We start from the raw sequence: 20,565 nt of genomic DNA, 5'->3' as shown, positions 1-20,565 counted from the left end.
AAAGCTCGGCGGGCTCGGCACAAATTTAATCGGACCGGGCCGGCCCATGGCTCGGCCTGTGCCTCATACTCAAGCCTCCGGGCTGGCCCGGCCCCGCCCGATTAATATTTAAAAAAATATAAATACTTTACACCTCAAACACTAGGAATAAATCATGCCGGCCTGAACACTCAAAACCCAGGACCTCCCCTTCTATCCTTCCACTTGCATACCACTAGGCCAGACTACCTGTTCCGTTTAGTTCACAGCGCAAGGCCCCCATTTGACCATTTTATGTGACTGTCATGAGGAAAAATAGGCCAGCGGGCTGCCTGGGCCGGTAGTTTCCGAGGGGCTTTTTGTTGGGAATATGCCCTAGAGGCAATCATGTATGATGTAATTCCCAATGTATTCATAAATATTATTAAGTTGTCCTTGTTTGAACATCTGATATGTATCATTGAATATGTGATTTGATTGTGAAACTATGTATTCATGTTGTTCATACTAAATTGTCCTTAGTCATTGAGGTTGTGCTGGACACATAACCTAGACTAATGTGAAAGTTGGCTGATGACTCGGTTCCACTTGTCATGGGCATGGTGATGTCATTCCAGCTTACACGGACTCGGCTAAAGAGTTTAGCGAGTCGGACTGACCCATATTGAGATGCAACGAGTAGGTCGTCATTTGCATGTCTCAATCAATGTAATCCTTAGACCTGAGGTTATCGCACAATCCGAGTTGTGGATCACCAACTTAGGTTCTGTCAAACGTTGTTCCGTAACAGGGCAGTTATAAAGGCAGAGTTCGGGTTGACTGAGAATCAAGCTGTGTGATGTGGATAACCAAGATGGGATTTTGCCCCTCCGACTGGAGAGATATTCTCTGGGCCCTCTCGAGTGACATGATTCGGGAAGCATGGCCATGCGCGACTTGGTTAACTGTTAACCGGGTCGATCGACTAAGAGTTAGTCGGATGAATCGTATATCACAGATCGAGAAGAGAGTTGAACTATTAAAGGGATGACGATTAATCGCCTATAGTTCGACAAGGTATATCGTGAGGCAAAAGGGACTAAGACGTATGTCACATTGGAAGGTACGTCGTCATGACTCGATGGTACTTGGGAGTCGGCACGTTCTGCTAGGAGCCGCTACCGATTGATCGATTGTGAGTCGGACTCCAATCGTGTCCAAGTCGCCATGAGCCTGCGGGGTCACACACTTAAGAGCGGGAGCAAGTATTTGGTCGGGTTGGACCCGAACTGGAATTGGGCTGACAATGCGAGTTGGACTCGCAGGGTGGATGGGCCACAAGGCTTGGAGCCCACTTCCACTCGATATATAAGCAGGGGCGTGGGATGCCTAAGGGGCACAGTTTTTCCACTCTCATGCGTTGAGAACCCTAGCCCGATTCAGTTCAACCGTCGCACCGGACCTAGCAGTCCGCCGCCGGAGCTCCTCCTTGCACGTGTGGATACCGGCAGAGGTGCTGTACGTTCAGCACTTCGACGATCGCGGGATTGGATCGGCTGGATCGGATCGAGGGACTGCACTGCATCAAGGCGCTGCATCAATAATCCACAACTGCGCGTCTAGTGGTAATCCTCGTGGCCTTCTACCTCGGCTAGATCTTGGGAGTTCGCGTAGGAAAAGTTTTTGTTTATCTCTACGTGCCCCTTCACTTTTCTCCAGGCCCGTCGGGCTTTCTGGGCCCGGCCGGCCCGGTTTTGCTTGGTGCCGCACCTGGGCCTTGGGGTGTGCATTTGGGGCCGGCCCGGCCCCTTTATTGTCGGGCTTGGTGGCGGGCCCGGGCTACCCGTTTAGTTGGTGCCAAGCCAGCCTGATGGCCACCTATAGGCGAAGATGCGTTGCTTCATCTTAGTCGTTGGTTTACCTTTTTGTTTTGTTGCCCTGGTTGTGTTCATTTGGTGTGGCTGCCTGTGTCCTGGGCATGCTGGTGGGGTTGATGCGTCGGTGGGTGGACGACTACTTTCTTTCAGTCATCCCTTGGTCCCCAGATATTACCGTCCCGGCAAAGCCCTATCCATACCTTTCCCTTCCCCATGAATAAATCTTCCTTCACCTCTTCCCCTACCTCTTGCCGTCGTTTCCACCTTCCTCGATTGCCGCCCCTGCTAGGCCCGCTAAACACTCAACCCGTTTCCACGTCTCCATTTTCTGCCCCAAGAAAATACCCGGATCTCAAGTGCGGTCAGCGTGGGGACTCCTCCGAAGGATTCACCTCGGCCACTCCCACCGCGGGAGGGGGCTTGCTCTCCGCCATCCGCAAGATTGAGGCTGGCGCCACCCTCACCGACCGGGACAAGGCCCGTCGCCGCCCCGCGCGGTAGTTCCTGCTTCCGCACTTGCTCGGCCCTGCCTGCTCCATGTCCCCTACCGTTGCGATCACCCCCTCGTGGGTTGACGGCATTGGTGACTGTTGGCTGTGATGATAGGGTGTGGTGGAGCTCGGCCACCACGAGGGCGCCACTTTCGACGAAGAAGGCAAACGAGGCCTCTCAGGTGCGTAGATGGAGGTGGTGGCTAGTGGACGTTGTCCTCGTGTGTGATTTCGCCGGATCCAATGTTGCTCAGTTGACACCGATGTCTTCCATTTATCCCTCGCACCGGTGTTTTTCAATGTGGGATTTTTCTTCCTAAAGTACAAAAGGTTAATGCTCCTCGCTCTATTTTTCTGGCATTTGATCTGATGACAAGAATATTGTGTCCACAATCAACTTGGACCTGAAAGCAATTGCTCTTCAAACACACAATGAAGAATATAACCCTAAGGTGGGATCACATTTTTCGGGATGTATTATTTTTACTTGTTTTGTGAATACATAGTGCTGCCAGCCTGCCTGGTGCTATATTTCAACTAGATGACGTCCGAGGCGTTGCTGCGTAACCGTGTTAAAACAAAGGTTTAAATAGATACTTCAAATTAATTAAAATTAATGGGGAAAATGTAAAGGTGTTCTTGTTTTACATTTAAAAACAGTTAAAATGAAGAAATATGTGACAAGATGATGTCTAAAAACTGGATTAAAGAAACAAAGACATGGTTGATTTGATGAGGTGACATGGTTTGAATTGATAGAGTAATGCAAAAATGTAAAATAAAGTTAACATGCATGGCTTAAGAAAGGACATGCATGACTAATCAGGTGGCATGATTTGCAAGGTAATGATCTGACATACTTTTATATTTATAGAATTATATTGTGATGGACCTGCTGAGCCGGTATGCTTACATGCATCGGCATGCTTGCATGTTGAGAGAGTTAGGTAGTGGAGTGCTCCTATTTAGATATAAAAGATGTCTGGTGCTCTGTTCCGTGACTTTTCCTCTTTAACAATGTCTTTTTTCTTATTAGAGCCACTGGGCTCTCCCCATCGATTTTCAATAAAGAAACCGTCAGTAGTTCAGTACAGCCCGTGACTAAAAATAAAAGGAAAGGGAAATAGCAAACTAGGATCAAGACATTTGACAATGTCTATTTGACATTGTTGTTGTTCTCGACAACAATTAGAGTAAGGGGTGCCAAAACTTGATGGCACAAGTGCGTAAAAATAGGGCGTGTACGCCGGCCTTATAGCGAAAGTCGTCGTACACTTGGACAAGTTGACACATCGATATTTTTTTAATAGGTTCAGTCGACCCTACGGGTGCGACCTAGTCCTATGTTAGGAGAGGCTTCGAGGAAATTGTTAGCCTAAGCGTTTCGGGTCGATCGCGGCTCACCGAATCCCTTAGCGAGAGATCGAAAGGGGCCGCCTCGTACTTGGGCCGAACGAGGCTTCCCAAGTAGCGAGGTCGAAATACCCTTAGGACTCTAACGCAACTTCCTTTCCTTCGGGCTCGGGCCGAATGAGGCTTCCCGAGATCCCGAAACTAGAGCTCCTCAAAGAGGCTCTCTGGCCCTCTCCTCTTGAGTTTATTCAAGTTGAGAGCGAATGGTTCATGCCCCCATTGGGGGGTATTTATAGCCTAGGGGTTCATGACAAAAGACCATGGCTACCCTTGAGGGAGAGAGAAAAGTGGGGGCAAAGTGGTAAAAGTGGCTCCTTGGTCCATAGCTTTTGTGTGCACCAAGTGGGAAAAGCCTCATCTCTACATCTTTCTTGGCCCCTACTCAAGCTCATTTCTCCCTTTGACCATGGCATTAGAGGCTTGACTTGTTGACTTGTCTTGATTATTGCCATGTAGAATTGACCGCGCCACGTAGGCATCTTAACCCTTGTAGGGAAATGTTGACTTGGTCGTCGCCACGTGGAATTTATGGCCCGGCCCATATAAGGGTTTTATTTTACTACGACAGACATGTTCTTTGATTGTTTGACCTTTAATCCATGCAATCAGTTTGCTACCATCCAATAGGACAATAGCTAAAAGCAAGGCATACATTCATGTTATGAACCAAATGTATGTACAGTGATCATACATTGTATCATGTCCTTGATGTTCTACCAATACGACACTGATCAATAAAGTTCATGTTTATCATTTCTGATGCAAATTTATACCTTTTATTTTACATCAAATGTGATATCATGTACGACTAAATGTGCAGGCATTCCCATATATCTTTATGTCAACTTAGCCAGCAACGCATCATCGAACTTAGCAACGTGATTTAAGACGATCCCATCTCTCACTGCTAACAAGATACTTCTAAAATACTGAGTTCTTGTATTGAGATATGCTCATAATTACTCCCTCTGTCCGTGTTTATAAGGCCCCATAGAATTCTAAACTGAATTTGACCAAAAATTACATTGGTAATATCAGATCATTTTTCCACAAAAGAGATAGCATTGTATTCATATTGAAAAACTCTTTCTAGTGGTATAACTTTTATATACATATTTTAAATATTATTTGTATAATCGTTGGTCAAAGTTTGGCACAAAATTCAATATAAGCCTTATAAACACGAACAGAGGGAGTAAATTTATTTAAATTAGACATATTTCATAATATCTTATACCAAGAAAGACATTTGAAAATAGCCTACTAGGACTAGGAGTTATGCACCAAGAAAATTAAGCAAATAAACATTATCAGGAGATTCTACACTCAACAATATAATGATAGAAGAAATAATGATATGCTAGAAAAAAGACAGTTATTTTTATTAGTTACCCAATTAATCTTTGTGGATTTTAAATTCTCTTGTACCTAGAGAGAAAATAATGATATACACATGTTTCGTATTCAATTCAGTGCTATACATTAAATAGGAAATTAATGTATGCCATCAGTAGAAGGAATTAAAATTGGATGCTAAAGGTCAATTATTATTTGACAACAAATACATCCAGGCTTTTCCTATAAAGACAACCATGGAGAGTTCCTTTGAGACAGATTCACTCATCATCCGCATTTCGCAGCTTATCGAATTGCCTCACCAGTCTCCATGGCGCAGTTCTTGAGGGGCAGCATCCAAGGACTCTTACTTCTTTGTTTCACTCTTCTTGTGTGTTCTGCCGCCCTACGATGCACTTCCGGTAAGCCACAAAGCAAAGTTCATTTGTTTGGAACTGCTAGAGTTTACGCCATGATTTTGAACCCATTTTCATGGTAGTTGATTGTGATTGGATTTTTCTTCTTCTTAGCAAATTTTTCTGCATATTAATATGTATACCGTTTTGTTGTTATGATGACTTGATGAGAGAATAAGCCAGTATTCTTTTGTATCAGGCAGAAGCACGAATGAGGTGGGTAGCAAGACTACCATCGGAGTAAACAACACAATCAGCGCTATACAGCGACCACCATGTTCGGAGGACCCGAGTCAAAATTACTGTTGTCAACTGGATAAATTGTGCTGGCCAAGCCTCGATGAGTGCTTCCATAATTGTCCGTGCAAGATACGTTGTCAAGGCGGGAAACGTTGAAGAGGAGTGAGAGCTGGGAAAAGGCTCAATTTAGTTGTCCAAAACTTGTGCTTCTTCTTGTGACTAAATCCAAATTTTGTAAGTCACAAGCCAGGATAATAAAGTGTTAGTCAAGTCGCGATCCATCTGGCTATCTTGATGAAACTAATTGTGCTTTTCAAGGTCGAATGAAGTCCGCTCTTACTCACTAACTAAGGTACTATGCGCTCATTTTGACCACCCAACCCTAAAATACGCCGCATGTCACCGTCTGCTCACACTAAAGTATTGTATGCTATGTTGTCTTTATGATGAGAGGAGAGATCTTGGAAATTCAGTTTGGGTCTCGAGCACCAATCCTCTCGATGCTTGAGATAATATTTTGGGATGACACGTTAAATCAGTGAGGGATTCTACGCAGTGCGTTTCGACAACACACATGTAGACTTCCAATTTTAGATGTGTGTCGTTTATTTGTAGTTTACATACTAGATAATACCCCGCGTGTTGCTGCGGGACTATTGTTTTCTATAAATAGTTTGGAAAAAGATGCACAAATTAAATGAGAAATAGAGAAGTAAAAACCATCAAATTTATATGTACTCGTCTAGTCATATGCAAATGCCTACACAAATACATTTTGGTACCAACATAAAACATAAATTTGAAAATGCAAAATAAATACACTTCAGTACAAATTTACAAAAAAAATCAGCATTAAAATGGCATTCATATCCTTTTTTTTCGAAAAGGAGGGAATACCACCGGCCTCTGCATCAATCGATGCACACAGCCATATGGCATTCATATCCTATCAATGTATATGTGTATTCTAAATAAGAATAAACTGGATAAGAAAAATGGATCTTTTTATTTTTGAGAAAGTACCGATGTCAATACGGAGATGCAGTTTGGGCTAAAATTTTTAGGAAAAATGAATTCTTCGTATTCAATTTACGGAATGCAGCCTTGAGCTCAACCAACATAATTTCACGCTTCATAAATTTAAGAATAAAAAATAAACGTAACATGTACGAATCAAACTTGTTGCGGTCAATATCGATATTGACAAATGAAAACTCAGATAAAACAGCTTGCTAACCTGCGAGTCCTCCAAATATCATGGTTCTTAGCCACTCCTCAGGTCAGGTTATGACTTGGTTCTTCCACCATGCTCCTCGGAGGAAAACAAAGTAACAAACAATAGATGTACACTGCAGCACTCACGGAGCACCTCGTCACTCTCGGTATCCATTTCTTAGATCCCCAACCATCTTTTGTACTGTGTATAGTGTCAGCTGGCCACTTGTTGCGTGCGTGTTCTTGGACGCATTGAGACACATTTGGATAGAACAACCTACCTAGCTGTTGCTGTTGCAATCTTGAGCGGGAGGAGGAGAAGAAACAATGGCGCTCTGACTCTCCACGACGTTCTCCCTAGCTTCCACGAGGCTTTCCGGGCGTGCTGCCTCACGAACACCATTTAGCTGTTGACTGTTGTACCTGGGGAGGCGGACACCTGCCCGTATGCGGCGGCCTGCTAGGGCGGAGGCAGCTGGCCCCACATCTGTGCCGGGGGAGGCGCCTGGTGCGGCGGAGGTGGCGCGTACCGCTGCAACGGCGGCATGGGCGGTGGGATGGTGCCACACGGCAGCGGCGCGTCGGTCGGTGCTGCTGCGGGTGTGGCGAGGCGACACCGGGCTGCGCGTTTGGGACCGTAGGTTGAGGCAGTGGGGAAGATTGAGCCATTGAGGAGGCAGGTCTTTAAAAGGAAACACGCCTGTTCAACTTCCTTCGTCGATTCAGGAGAGCAACCGTCGTGACGTGGAGTAGATGCTGAAGATGAACGTGGGAACTGGGAAGTAAAGGAACGTGGTTGAGAAGAAGAGGAAACAGCTTTCTTTTTTTTTCTTTTTTGAGAAAAGAAGAGGAAACATCTACGTGGGGGAGAAGAGGAGGTGCACTGCTAAAGGCTCACGGGTTCTGGTGGACTTGGTCGGTTGGGAACTTGGCCCAGGCGCCGGCAAAGTATGGAACGGGACGCGGTGGGCTGCGATCTGGATTCAGTGTGGGCGCTGGCGAAGCCTGGGTCACGGAATCGGGATCGTTCAATATCACCATCGATGGCGCAGGGAAAAAGGGTGACGTGGCTTCATGAGAGGCTAGGAAAATCAGGTAGTGGGTTGTTTCTACTTAAATATAGAGGATTTAGGGAAGTAAATTATCCAATAATATGTTAAATATAAATTCTATAGGAATTCCAGAACTAATCAAAGATTACTCATACAACCATTATCTTTGTTAATCTACTTCATTCTCTCATCGCCTATAAGCTACAGATACAGTGAGCTTAGTTGATGATGGTTGGATGCTGATCTAACGGCTGCAAGTAGTAGATATTTGTTAAAGGAAAATCAAACAACTTTTGTTCTTTTATACGTCCTTCGTCCCAAAACAAGTGACGTGAGTTTGTATAAAAATCTATACAAATCTTTTATACAAATCAACGTTTTGTTCTTTTTATACGTTCTTAGTTCCAAAATAAGTGATGTGAGTTTATATAAAAATCTATATAAATTTTTTATACAAATCAACGTCGACGACGGAGGGAGTGGAAGTATCCCCAGGATTAGAATAGATGCACCGCGAAAATTTAAACCGGAAAACAAATGAAAAGAAAGATTATCTCATCTTCCTCCCGGCTCTCACACAGCTTCCCCCGCTCCACGCTCTCCACGTGACCACACCTCCGGTCCTCCACACGCCCTGCGCGCACACACAGTCACACAGAGCCCCTGCCGCGTCATGTCTCTCCTGGCTTCCCCGACGCCGTTCGGCACGGCCTCCGCCGCCGCCCGCCGTCGCCTCCCTCCCGCCACCACCCCGCTCCTGGGCCGCCGCGCCGCGCTGCACGTGGCGCTCGCGCGCCGGGGCGGCGTCTCGTCCCGCACGCAGCGGAGGCTCGAGGAGCGCGGCGGGAAGAAGCGCCGCGGCGGGGTCGACGCCCCCGCACCGCCCGACGCGGACGAGGACTACGCCGAGGCGTGGGAGGGGGTGGAGTGGGAGGGGGAGCCGCTGGGGTTCGAGGTGTCGACGACGCCGATGCCGTACCTGCCGGACCCGGAGCAGCAAGACTTCTGGGAGGGGCCCCAGTGGGACGGGCTTGGCTTCTTCGTGCAGTACATGTGGGCCTTCGGCGTCTTCTTCTCTGTGAGCACCTCCTCCATTTCTACGTGCTGCTGTACAGTTTCTGTGTGGTAGTGGTGGAATCGTTCTATATAGTTTTATTTTTATGAAAGGGATGTCTCCCCGATTTCATTAATGAAATCACAAATGTTCTTACAAGGTTCTGGTTCTGTGCAAAGGAAACGAAACCACCAGGACAGCGATAGGAAGTTTTACATAGAGCTGCTTATCCTGACAAGAAAGCTACTACACTCATAAAGAGAACAGAGAAAACCGATTGCAATTTTTTTTAGAGATCACCGTGGGAGGGCCGGAGGGGGGAAGAAATTTCATAACTCAAAACGAGTACAGGGTTTGCGAGTAGCTATGGCAGGTAGCCACACCAGATGGTGGCGACCACGGATCCTCAGCCAATGAGACCATAGGGTGGTCTCAGTGGTGATATTCCTAAGAATTACAGATACTGGCAAGCTAGCTTGTCTAAAAACTACACTGTTTCTTAAATCACAAATCTTCCAGAGGATGGTAAGAAGGATCCCCGACCAAATGGATAGCGGAAGCTGCTGAGGTGGCACCGAGTTGAAAGGGGGAGGGGCTGGTGGGCTCTGTGATTCACAGCGCATGCCAGACTCTGGTGCTGAATAGAACCGAAGCACACTCCATTCATAATGTGATCGGACCTCCCATCGTTGCCCATCCTCCCGATTGATGAAACACCTGTGTCACCATATCAGCGAGTCTTTGGGATCCTTGTTGGAGAGGCATCTAGAAGTAAATGGTAGCAGTACTTTAGTTTTTCTTAAGATATGTTGGCTAGAGAAACTTGGTTTGTGGTTAATAACCTCTATGTTGAAATAGCTCGTTAAAATATTTCTCCTTTTCGGAAAAAAAATGTTGAAATGTTTCTCGAAGAAGGAAGTTGAAGTCACACAGTGACTATCCGGAGACCGGATTAAAACATTTTAGATTGTGATTTATGAATAATTATGTGAGCTTGGTATATGAAACTTAAAGTTTGTTTTGTTCGAATTCATATCTAGCTGTGAACAGCCTGGTTTCCAAATTTGTTTCTGTTTGTTAGTACACTGAGTACTGAATTGTTTTCCATATCAGGACTAAAAAAGTTGTTTCCATATTACTAGTGTCAGTGCATGGACAACTGGAGATCTGTCATTTAGCATTTGCAGATCATTCAGCAAGAGATAATCTACCACTTCTGCATCTTCATTGAGTTAAATTATTGAGTAAACATTCCTGGTGTCGCCATTGGCATACATCAACTTTACCACCTATCATTGCAGATGTCCACACAATATCTCGAGATAACTTTGCATGTTATTCCATCCTCTCAGATCGTCAACTCAATCATCCGCTGATGTTAACGCTCATGCAAATGAGAAATTACAGTCATCCGCTGATTCTTACTTAACATCTGCTAATTGATGTTCATACTTCTGCAGTTGATTGCTTGTGGTGTTGCCGTGGCTACATATAACGATGGGGCAACAGACTTCAGAGACACTCCAGCTTTCAAGGAATCCCAAACACAGGAGTTCCCAGAAGAGTCAGAATCATCAGGCTCTGATGTGTTTGAAGGTAATCCAACTGAGGTAGCACCAGCTCTTGAGTAGGACTGTCAAGGAGGCATTATGAGAAGAAAAAGGATGAAGGCTCTCTCTTTGAGCTATAGGGCTATGCGGTAGCCATTAAAATTTGTGCAAGATTCAGCTGAAACTCGAAACCATAGTGGTAAGGAAATTAGCTGGTGATCACCATGTACTGAATTCTCCCCTGATAATCCTACGTTGAAATCAGAATATGTAGATGGTTAGTGGTGATGAAATTCAGTTGTGTTTTTATGCCTTCTTTTATTTTTATTTAATTTCCTGGGTACTCAAATGGTTTGTCTACATGTCGAGTGACAAGAAGCACATTCATGTCTTTTCTGTCATCTACCTAGTACAAAATGTACATTCCTGATCATCTAACAAAAATATTCCAAAGACCAAACTTATTTCAAAAAACTATTCTGCTATGTACTAAATTTCATATATAACTAATTATATGTTGAAATCAGAAAAAAAAAAGGCATCGATGTTTAGTGATGGTTTAGTTCGATCAATGTTTAACAGTGATTAAATTCTACTCTATTCTTATGCTTATGTTTTGCACCCAGTCGAAGGTAGCAAGTAAGACTTGTGTCCCTTATTTTCGGACGGAAGGAGTACAATTGAAACTTGATACCATAGTGTTAAGGAAATTAGCCAGTGAAGTTAAAATAATTTATAGATGTTTAGTGGTAATGAGACTCGGCTATAGTTTTCACGTTGTTCTTTTGTACGAGAAAGGTTTGCGACCATGTCAGTGCGAAAGACCGGCAACAGCTTTGCCCAATATATTTAAAATAAGGAGCTAGTCCAGATTGATCCAGATTTTTAGTCAAGTCAACCGAGGATTTAGCAAGTCTGACTTTGTGAACACTAGTTTTACTGGGCCTGAATGCCATATTTCATTCCGCACAAGTATTTCCCTTGTGACATGAGTAGTAGTATGAAGTATGATGCCAAGAACAAACCGTGTCTGTTCCATCTTAAATACAGTCCCCAAACACACATACAGACTACAGTTGTTGATCCACTGTAACGCGTATCAGCTCGTGATTCATGGACACAAGACCCCGAGGAGAGGAGGCGCTGCTTGCTGTACACAGGGCTCAACCGCTGGAGCCCCAACCAACTAAAACCCACGAGACGATCGAGCACCGGCCACCGGGACACCCCGGGACTAGAATTCCCACGGAGGCAGGGAACCGTAAAGCAGACTGTACATGTAAAAGACATCCCCCTTCTTCTTTCTAACGATCCATGGCTAAGCTTTTCATGATCCGAAAGCGGAAGATTTTCCAGGCCTTTGCAGCTCTCCTCCTCTCACACGATGCATGCGTGGCTGGCTGGCTCTGGCAGCTGTGCACGAGAAAGCAGAGCGAGGCGGTCCATATATGCGACGCTAGCTGCACTTACCATTCCCTGACAGACAGTGGGGAAGACAGTACGCATATACTCGTTCAGAGTTGGGCTGCTTCTCCGGCAGATTGGTTACGCCGGCGCACGGTACGATGATAACGGAGAGCGCGGCGGAGTTGGCGTCCCTGCTAGCTCCCGTGTTCGTCGTGCTGGCCGTGGCCGCGGTGATCGCGTCTGCATCGGCATCGGCGTCCGCGGGCGCGCGCGAGGTCGAAGCGCAGGCCGGGGAGTGGGCGCGCTTCGTGTTCGGCTCCCCGGAGGACGACGCGGAACTGCTCCCTGCACGGCTGAGCTAGTGGCGCCCGTCGCACGGACACGGGGCCGGGGCCGGCGCGACGGTTGTGTTCCACTCTGCCAATGCGCGCGTGTCATCTGCAATTCTGCATTGATTCGTTATTTTTATCTCGTTTGCTCGTGTACGGTGATACGGGACCAAATATTTATGGGTACCGTATATGCGTATTTTTGAGGAACTACCGTATATGCGTATACATGTATCGTTGCAGTTGTTTGTTTCATCAGTCTGTAATGAGCTTTTCGAGCTTTGTGTCGTCATCTAGTGCTGGTTGCACGTGTTAAACAGGACAAAGTCATTTTGCAAGTGTTGTGACTGTGTACGTACGTCATGAAGCAGTTAGGTTTTTGTTTTTGTTACCATCACAACACGCAGGTAATTTTTGTACTTATACAAATACAATCCTACAAGATACAAATTGGCATAAATTCTGATCCTACGAAGATTCAAATGGGTACAACATTATAATTCCATGTTTTACCTAAATCGAGAAAATTCTATAAACTCCATTTCCCTCGTCTTTTGGCTCAGTGAAGGTGTACTACTAATCAAAAGCCCCTTCGGTCGGGTTTTTGCTCAACCAACGCCTATAAAATACAGGAACAGTACAGAAAACTAAACAATTTCCGTCGTAATTTTCTGTTGGACCTTAGGTCCAGCAGCACCAAATGCATCTACGGTCCATCACATCTTGGGATGAGCAAAGTTTTATTTTTTAGATTTTTGATAAACAATTCATAATTGATCAATAGTTTTAGATTTTATTTCCGTCCCATTTAGGAACACTAGGAGTCCAGGACACTTGAAATATTCCAACTGACCATCAAGATTGGCCCCCCAACGACGAAATTATATGTCTCTAACTACATACTAGCTTGAATAATTTTGTGTACTAGGATAGTTATGTTACATCTTAGAATAATATTATTTAATTTTTGTCTTGGGTTATGTGGTAGAGTACTGGAGTATAACATATTTAGAGTCTATGAAAAATATATTTTCACCAAGATATATTAGGCCTTATACTCGATCTCCTTGGTAAATTACTCTAGAGAAGTAGAGAGCACCGGAGAACTTCTTCAAGTCGAGAAAAACTCCAATCAAATTTCCGTCCAAGGTCTGAGGCTCACGGGAAGGAGGCCAGCCCATGCCGCCCAGCCGGGGGTTTTGGCGGGAAATCCACGCGTCAATAAAAGAGTTAAGGACAATAGGTCCCCCGTGTCAGTGACTCTCATAGCAGCCGAGGGCCGAGGCCAAACCCTCGTTCCCTTGGGTTGCCCCGTTTCGTTCCCACTTTTCCCCACCATTTTTCCCCTTCCTCTCGATCAAACAGCGAACAGCAGCAAGGCGGCGGCGGCGGCGGCACGGCGAACCATTGGGCCGCGGAACTGCGAGATAGGACGCAATGCCGCCTAAATCAGATAGCGTGGAAGGTATGCGTCCCGTCGATCCAATCCAACCCCGTGTCCAACCCCCCGGTTTAACCATCCCCCGCCATTCCTCCCCAATTCCACCAATCGTTTGCTTTGGCTTATCGGTGTACCTGATTTTCTTATCTCGGTTTTCTGTGCAGGAATCGTCCTCAACTTCGTCAATGAGGTAACGACCGCCTCCAGTCAACCCCCTAAATAAACCTTGTGGTGATATAGTCTTGTGTGAGGAATTTTGTAAACTTTAGTTGGGATGCGTTGTTCTATAGTAGTAAACGATGGTGGATACGATCGGCCTCAGTACCGATACAGGTTATATGTTTTAGACGGAATACGTGGTATATGTCCGGAGCGTGTAATGATTAGGGGTAGCCTCCTTTTGGGGGGACAAGCCACATATTAAGGCAATGATTAGTTGGGCGGAGGTGCCTGGTAACAGCATGCTGTTTTTTTTACGCTGGCTGTCATACATAGGTGCTTTGTGAGATGCAAGTTGAAAAATTCGGTATTATGCTAAAAACGACAACCTCAAGCCTATTCAATTGATATATGTGCATTTCATTACTTACGTTATAATTAGGATTGACTCCAAATGACAAAAGCTGTGTCATTCTTCAATTCACACCTGTCTTTGGAATTTTATGCTGATTGCTAAGATTGAAAGATCTTTTGAGTTATTTCAGCTGAAGAAAAGCTATCCTTTTTAACTGTTTCTCCTCTACTTAACTATTTATCTGAATTAGCAGTATCATTTTTGGGATTTTGGAAGAGAAGTCCAGGACTGAAAATAGGTACTTCGAAAGTGCCTGTGAATGAAGACACTAGTATTTTTCAGAACAGTTTTGGTCTCCACTCTTGCTGTTTTTTGTATCAGTAATATGTCACATGCATCTGAAGTATTAGTGCATTACTGCATACAAGTTTCATTATCGTTATTAGTTTTACACCAGTTTTTCTTCTCGGAAAAAGCTTAGTTTTACATTAGCGTTTCCTTTCAGACACTGCTAGGTTTTATACAGGTGTTTCCTTTCAGACACTACTCTTACATTAGTTTGGTTTAGACTTACGACCAACGAAGTTCTCGGAAATAAGAGTTGTATGTTGTGCTTGAATTTCATCCAGAGTGCCAAGTGATGCACAATCTGGTCAGTTTAAATAATTTCAAAACTATTCCATCTCTACTCGATGTGGCACAGTAGCTCCAATCGTTACCTTACCAGCAGACTGCTTCTTATAGGTAATAGTATTGAGTTGACTGTTGCTATGAATTTGCAGCAAAATCGGCCATTAAATTCTCAGAATGCAGCTGATGCTTTACAGAAGTTTAATCTTAAGAAGACAGCAGTGCAAAAGGCACTGGATGCATTGGCTGACAGTGGACAGATTTCCTTCAAGGAGTATGGCAAGCAGAAAATCTACATTGCTCGCCAAGATCAATTTGACATTCCAAATGGGGAAGAACTTGAGGAGATGAAGAAAGCAAATAGCAAGCTACAGGAAGAACTCGCAGATCAAAAGAAGTTAATTAGTGAGGTTGAATCTGGTAAGTTCTGTGTCGTACCATGGTCTTTGTTGCCTTTCTTAATTCAGTATGTAATGATCAGTATTTAAGTACAAATGCTATTGCAGAGATAAAAGGTCTGCAGTCGAATTTGACATTGGCAGAGATTAAGTCAAAGGAGGCCAAATTGCAAAGTGAAGTACGTTTATATCGATCTGTTCCTTAATGCACATAAATGTGTTTATATGTTCCTTAGTGCACGTTAATGTTTTTGTCCAACCAAGTTTAATGGCAGACATCACGTTTATGCAGGTTCAGGAAATGGAAGAGAAACTAAATAAATTGCAGAGTGGTGTCATCTTGGTGAAACCTGAGGACAAGAAGATCATTGAAGAGGCCTTCTCTGAAAAGGCTAACCAGTGGAGAAAGCGAAAAAGGATGTTCAAGGAGCTATGGGATAACATTACTGAGAATAGCCCCAAAGATCAGAAGGAATTTAAGGTTGTTGGTGCCTTTTTTTATACCTCTACCTGCCCTTGATACATATATGCTTCTCTTGATTTGAGCACTTGAATGGTCTGCTGTATTTGGCATTTGTTTAGTTCACTGTCAGTTAACTTTCTATTGCTGTCATTCTGCCAGCCATCATACTGATGAATAATATTTGTCTGTGCAGGAAGAACTTGGTCTTGAGTATGATGAAGATGTTGATGTGAACTTCCAATCCTACAGCGAAATGCTGGCCAACCTCAGTAAAAGGAGAAAACTTTCTCGCTGATGATGTAGCATCGGAGTATCTCAGATCAGATGTATGTTACTGCAGTTTTATCAACCAAACAGTTCCACTGTTTTGCTAATTTCTTAGGCAGGCTATTTACTGTAGTTGATCCAGACCGATGTTGTTCTCCGCTGTTAACATTTCTGCTTCCAGTACTTTGGCTGTAGCTTCAGTGCTAGTTTGTCACAAGAGGTTTGAAGAATGTCTCCGAACTAGTTTTGTAATAGAAGATTTCTTCGCCTTCTTTAATATATCTACAAACTGGGCATCTTACTGTCGACATATGATTATAGTTTTTGCTTTTTGCTTGGTGAAAAAATCTAATCAAACGAATGTTACTTTTTCACACAAAAATTCTCTGCGTTACATATATCAATATATGGCATGGCCTGAAGGCCTAGGCTAACTACAGAAATGAAGAATCTGTGATATAAAACTGTGAAAGCCAGCTAATCATAGCAGCTAATAACAATATTAAGAGATCAAGAAACCATCGCTGCTATGTCCACATGGATGCAGCTAAAACTGCTAAAATCCCCTCTTTGTCCTGACTGAAGCGGGCCTGCTCCTGACCTGATCTCGCTGTTCTCCGTGTTTGAACTTGCTCTCTACAATGTCATCATCATGCTCTTCAGTCTCCGGCAGATCCTCAACCTCGGAACTATAGTTCCGGACATGCCCGAAGGTCCTCCCGAATTTCTTCGCATCAGCCAGATCCTCACCGCCGTGGAGCGTCTCTTTCCCGGACTCCATATGCGCCCCTACTGGCTTCCTCCTGTACCTGTCGTCGGGGTCCCCGGGCTGATCGGCACGCGAGAGCTCTATGGCAGCCTTGGCGGCAGCCGCTGCCGTGGCCGCCGACTCGAACGCCGCCTGCGCCGCCGCTTCCACGTCTTTGTATCTCAGCGCCGAGTCGGGAGAGACGATGTCATCGCCCTCCACGTCGGCGGCTGGAGGCGGCGTCCTGTGCCTCTCGGTGTCCTGCTGCTTCTTCTTCCTTCGGTGGGAAGAACCCGAGTCCTCGTGGTCGTAGGAGGTAGTTTCGGGAAGGCGCACCGGGATCTCTTTCTCCGCGGCGATCTCCAGCAGCACCTTCGTCCGGCTCTCCAGGCTGCGCTGCTTGGTCGACAGTTTCTGCACGATCTGAATTCCCCACAAATCAATCCAGGATTTCATCAGAATCATCTTAAAATCACTCTGATGATGGATGAAATACAAGCATACAACACAAGTGCAAGGGCAAGGTGTTCCGTTCATTCACCTTGGTATTGATCCCGCAGCCGCTGCGGAGCTCGGCGGCGGCGGAGGCGAAGTCCCTGCCGAGCTTGGCGGCGAGTAGCGCCCGGACCTCCTGGAGCTCGGGAAGGTCCCCGCAGCGCGCCGCCGCGTACACGAGCCCCGCGGCGGCCTCCCGCAGCTCCTCGGGGCACTCCCTGTCCCGCTGCGCGGCGTCGACGAGCGCGGCCCGGTCGGAGACGAGGTTGCAGTAGGACTCGAGTAGTAGGAAGACGTCGAGCATGTCCTGCTCCCGGATGACCTGCTCGGCGCGGAGCAGGGCCCGGTCGGCGTGGCCCAGCCTGAGCAGCTGCTCCACGTCGCCCCGCGCCTGCGCGCACCGCACCTGCCGGTGAGCCCGGAGCACGGCGAGCCGCGTGACGGCCAGACCTAGGAGCGACTTGAGCCGCGCCGTCTGCTTCGTCGTCCGCCCCAGCAGCACGTCCAGCCTCCTTCCCATTGCAACCGCTGGCTAGCTAGTCGCCTCTGGTCGCTGGATGCCTGCCAAGTGCGTGCCGGGACAAGGCGGTTTTCCTTGGTCTTATATACACTCCCCGTGCGGGTCGCCGCAGAAGATGGAAGATGAATTAGGAAACGGGAAGGATCCGAGGAAGGAGATAAAATCAGGGGATTCAGGGTACGATCGACGCGCCGGTTGCTTGTGGTTGTGGAGATGGTTTGCTTTGTGGCGAAGGCGTTGTCGCGGCGAGGCCGACGTTGCGTTTAAACGCCCGAGCGATCGATCGACTGTGTAGACGCGTGAGGGGCCTGCTGCAGGGAGACCGGTTCCGTTCGACCGAGCCATGCAGGCCTGAATGACATGGACCGGTCTCCGGCAGGGCGGCCTGCGGGTTTTGTCCGTGCGACCGAAGAATAATTTTGGGCCGGGCGCGCTAGCAGTTTTACCTGGCAACCGCCACGTTGCTCGATCGGGGAGTGCGTTTTTTTTTTCCTTCTTCTCGTTTGACCGGGTAAATGGTCAAGTCAGGATTTTCGGGAGTTTTACGGGGAGGGAAAACCGAGAGGGAGGGAAAACGACGGCGCACCTGCTGCTGCGGTTGGAAACTTGAACCGGAGCGCAAAATCCTTGTGCTCTGCCGCGAGAGATCTATGGTGCAGTACTGCAGTGGATGATTGGATGCGCTGATCGGATGGCTTTCGTTTCGTACGGTCTATGGATGGGTCGCCCGAGCGACTGCTCTTGTCTTAAATCGGTGCTGTTATTATGGTTGAGTGATGAATGGTTCATCCGGATGCAGACCCCCAGATTGCTACGGCGAAGGCGTATGTATGTTTTTTCTCCATGGCAGCTTCTGTCGTGTCCGTTGGCTTACATGTTTTTTACATGATCAGTGACTTGTTTTGGTTACACCAACATGCTTCCACGGTCCCACCAATAACCAAAATGGATAAATTTTGAAAAGGTACGTAGTTGCAAATCAACCGCCTCCTTAGTTTGAAAGGTTTATACGCCAGTATTACCGGCGACTAAGGTTAGGGAGCTTTGACTATAGTCTATACATGTCACTGTATAGTTTCAAGGTACGAGAGTACATGATATTATCAACAAAAGAGGAAAAGAGCTCTGACCTCAAATAGTCAAACTTTTAGCTGCTTCCTTTCATTAAAACTTTTTCACGGTAGAAAAAACGAACCAACGTAGTTATAGCAGGCCATCGATTTGGATGATCCGTGAGATCTATAGTCTCCATCGAAGACACACACATAGGCGATCCCGTGCATTTAACAGGTTTCGAACAGGTTTATACGCCAGTATTGCTGGCGGTCGTGGCGACTAGGTTAGGAATCTTTGACTGACATGTCACTATATCTGTCTGTCTGTATATGTTTCAATTAAGGCAGATGCTTCTACCACTCCGTAGTGCACACAAAGGAAGAACACTTCTGAGCTCCCTCAAATAGTCAAATCCCATCGTCTTTTCGCCGCTTTCCTTTTCATGAAATCCTTTTCACCGTAGAAAAAAACGAACCAACGTAGTTAAAGCAGGCCATCGATTGATTGATCCATCGGAGACACACAGGTGGCCCCGTGCACCATCCTAGGAAGCTTCGGTCCCTGGAAAAACTCAAAAACGGCGTACTAAGCGTGAAACACTTGTGGTGTCGTACGACTGCACAAACCAGCTGCTCGGCCCTGCATTGCAAGCCCAATTGGCGCTCGACCGCGACATTGTGCTCGCGCTTTACGTACGGTGGTGGCTAGTGATGATCTGGTCAAAATCCGAATTGGCCGAAAACCATTGGTCAGAACTCACGGGTAACCTTTCGGACGAAAGAAGATAGAAAATACTCCGTACCACACAGGTTGTGTCCGTTTTCGCCTGTCTTTCTCCAGCCCACCTGGCCTGACTTTTCATCGTCCAGATCGGCTCGCCTCCTTTGTGCTTGTACCACAAGCGCGTGGTGTAGACAGGGTGGGTACTCTGGACGTGAATTTCACTAGTGTGCTTACGGTTTAGCAGTTCGATACAAGCGAGTACTCGCATGCAATTAACCAGCCTCTCTCTGTGAATGGCTGGCAGGCTCTGCCTAGATGTTCTTATTTAATTTTGGAAGGTCCCCGGCTATTTACCTTTGAAAATTGATAAAAACCAAAAACAAAAAGAGGCCAGGTGTTGCAATGCGCCTTTCGTGGCTTGCTAATAATGGATCCTTTTTCAGGGTTGTCATATGAACTTATCTCGTGTTAGTATGATGAACGACCACCAACTCGAATAAGTATAAACATATAGAGAAAGTAATATAATGTTGTTTAATCCTCATATAATATGTTTGGCACCGAAGCGAGAGAGATAAATAGAGATAAACAATAACACGAACAGACGCCGAACAAGTATGTTTAGCCTGTAGCGGCACTGGACAAACTTTTGGCAGCAACCACCGTCTTGCACTCATCGGTAGACGGTAGCACATGGTAAATTATGAAACACCCATCTGTGGAACAGTGGAAGCACCTTCTATACCTTTCATAGGCATACCACGAGAGCCAACCAAACATGCATGTCCATTTTTCTCGGATGGCGCCATGAGAAAGCCGCTCTTTCTTTAAAAGAAAAACTTTGGGTAGCTTGCCATCGTTTTCTATTCATTTTAGAAAACGACCTAACTCTATTAATTTATTCCTAATAAAATATACTCCAAGATTAAACAATAGTAGAAGAAAAAAAACAAGAAGAAAGATCGCCAATAAA

General features: G+C 45.9%; 3 protein-coding genes across 3 annotated transcripts; 2 read left to right on the top strand and 1 right to left on the bottom strand.

Annotated features, from left to right (window-relative positions):
* Positions 1-8,537: 8,537 nt before the first annotated feature.
* Positions 8,538-10,992, top strand: LOC100828553. The gene is made up of 2 exons (XM_003560757.4): positions 8,538-9,075; positions 10,512-10,992. Exons 1-2 carry the CDS (start codon positions 8,671-8,673, stop codon positions 10,680-10,682), a joined length of 576 nt encoding a protein of 191 aa, XP_003560805.1. The 5' UTR covers positions 8,538-8,670; the 3' UTR covers positions 10,683-10,992.
* Positions 10,993-13,630: 2,638 nt separating this feature from the next.
* On the top strand, positions 13,631-16,346 carry LOC100838246 (homologous-pairing protein 2 homolog). The gene is made up of 6 exons (XM_003560723.3): positions 13,631-13,802; positions 13,943-13,968; positions 15,075-15,342; positions 15,429-15,499; positions 15,613-15,801; positions 15,977-16,346. The coding sequence occupies exons 1-6, from the start codon at positions 13,775-13,777 to the stop codon at positions 16,076-16,078; spliced, it is 684 nt and encodes a 227-aa protein (XP_003560771.1). The 5' UTR covers positions 13,631-13,774; the 3' UTR covers positions 16,079-16,346.
* Positions 16,347-16,404: 58 nt separating this feature from the next.
* On the bottom strand, positions 16,405-18,108 carry LOC100836100. The gene is made up of 2 exons (XM_003560718.4): positions 17,340-18,108; positions 16,405-17,221 (listed from the first exon to the last, which is right to left on the bottom strand). The coding sequence occupies exons 1-2, from the start codon at positions 17,811-17,813 to the stop codon at positions 16,607-16,609; spliced, it is 1,089 nt and encodes a 362-aa protein (XP_003560766.1). The 5' UTR covers positions 17,814-18,108; the 3' UTR covers positions 16,405-16,606.
* Positions 18,109-20,565: the final 2,457 nt, after the last annotated feature.

The sequence above is a fragment of the Brachypodium distachyon genome, chromosome 1 (assembly GCF_000005505.3).
Source record: "Brachypodium distachyon strain Bd21 chromosome 1, Brachypodium_distachyon_v3.0, whole genome shotgun sequence".
Taxonomy (NCBI): domain Eukaryota; kingdom Viridiplantae; phylum Streptophyta; class Magnoliopsida; order Poales; family Poaceae; genus Brachypodium; species Brachypodium distachyon.
The sequence above is the reverse complement of the archived record's forward strand: the minus strand, read 5'-3'. Positions and strand labels throughout refer to the sequence as shown.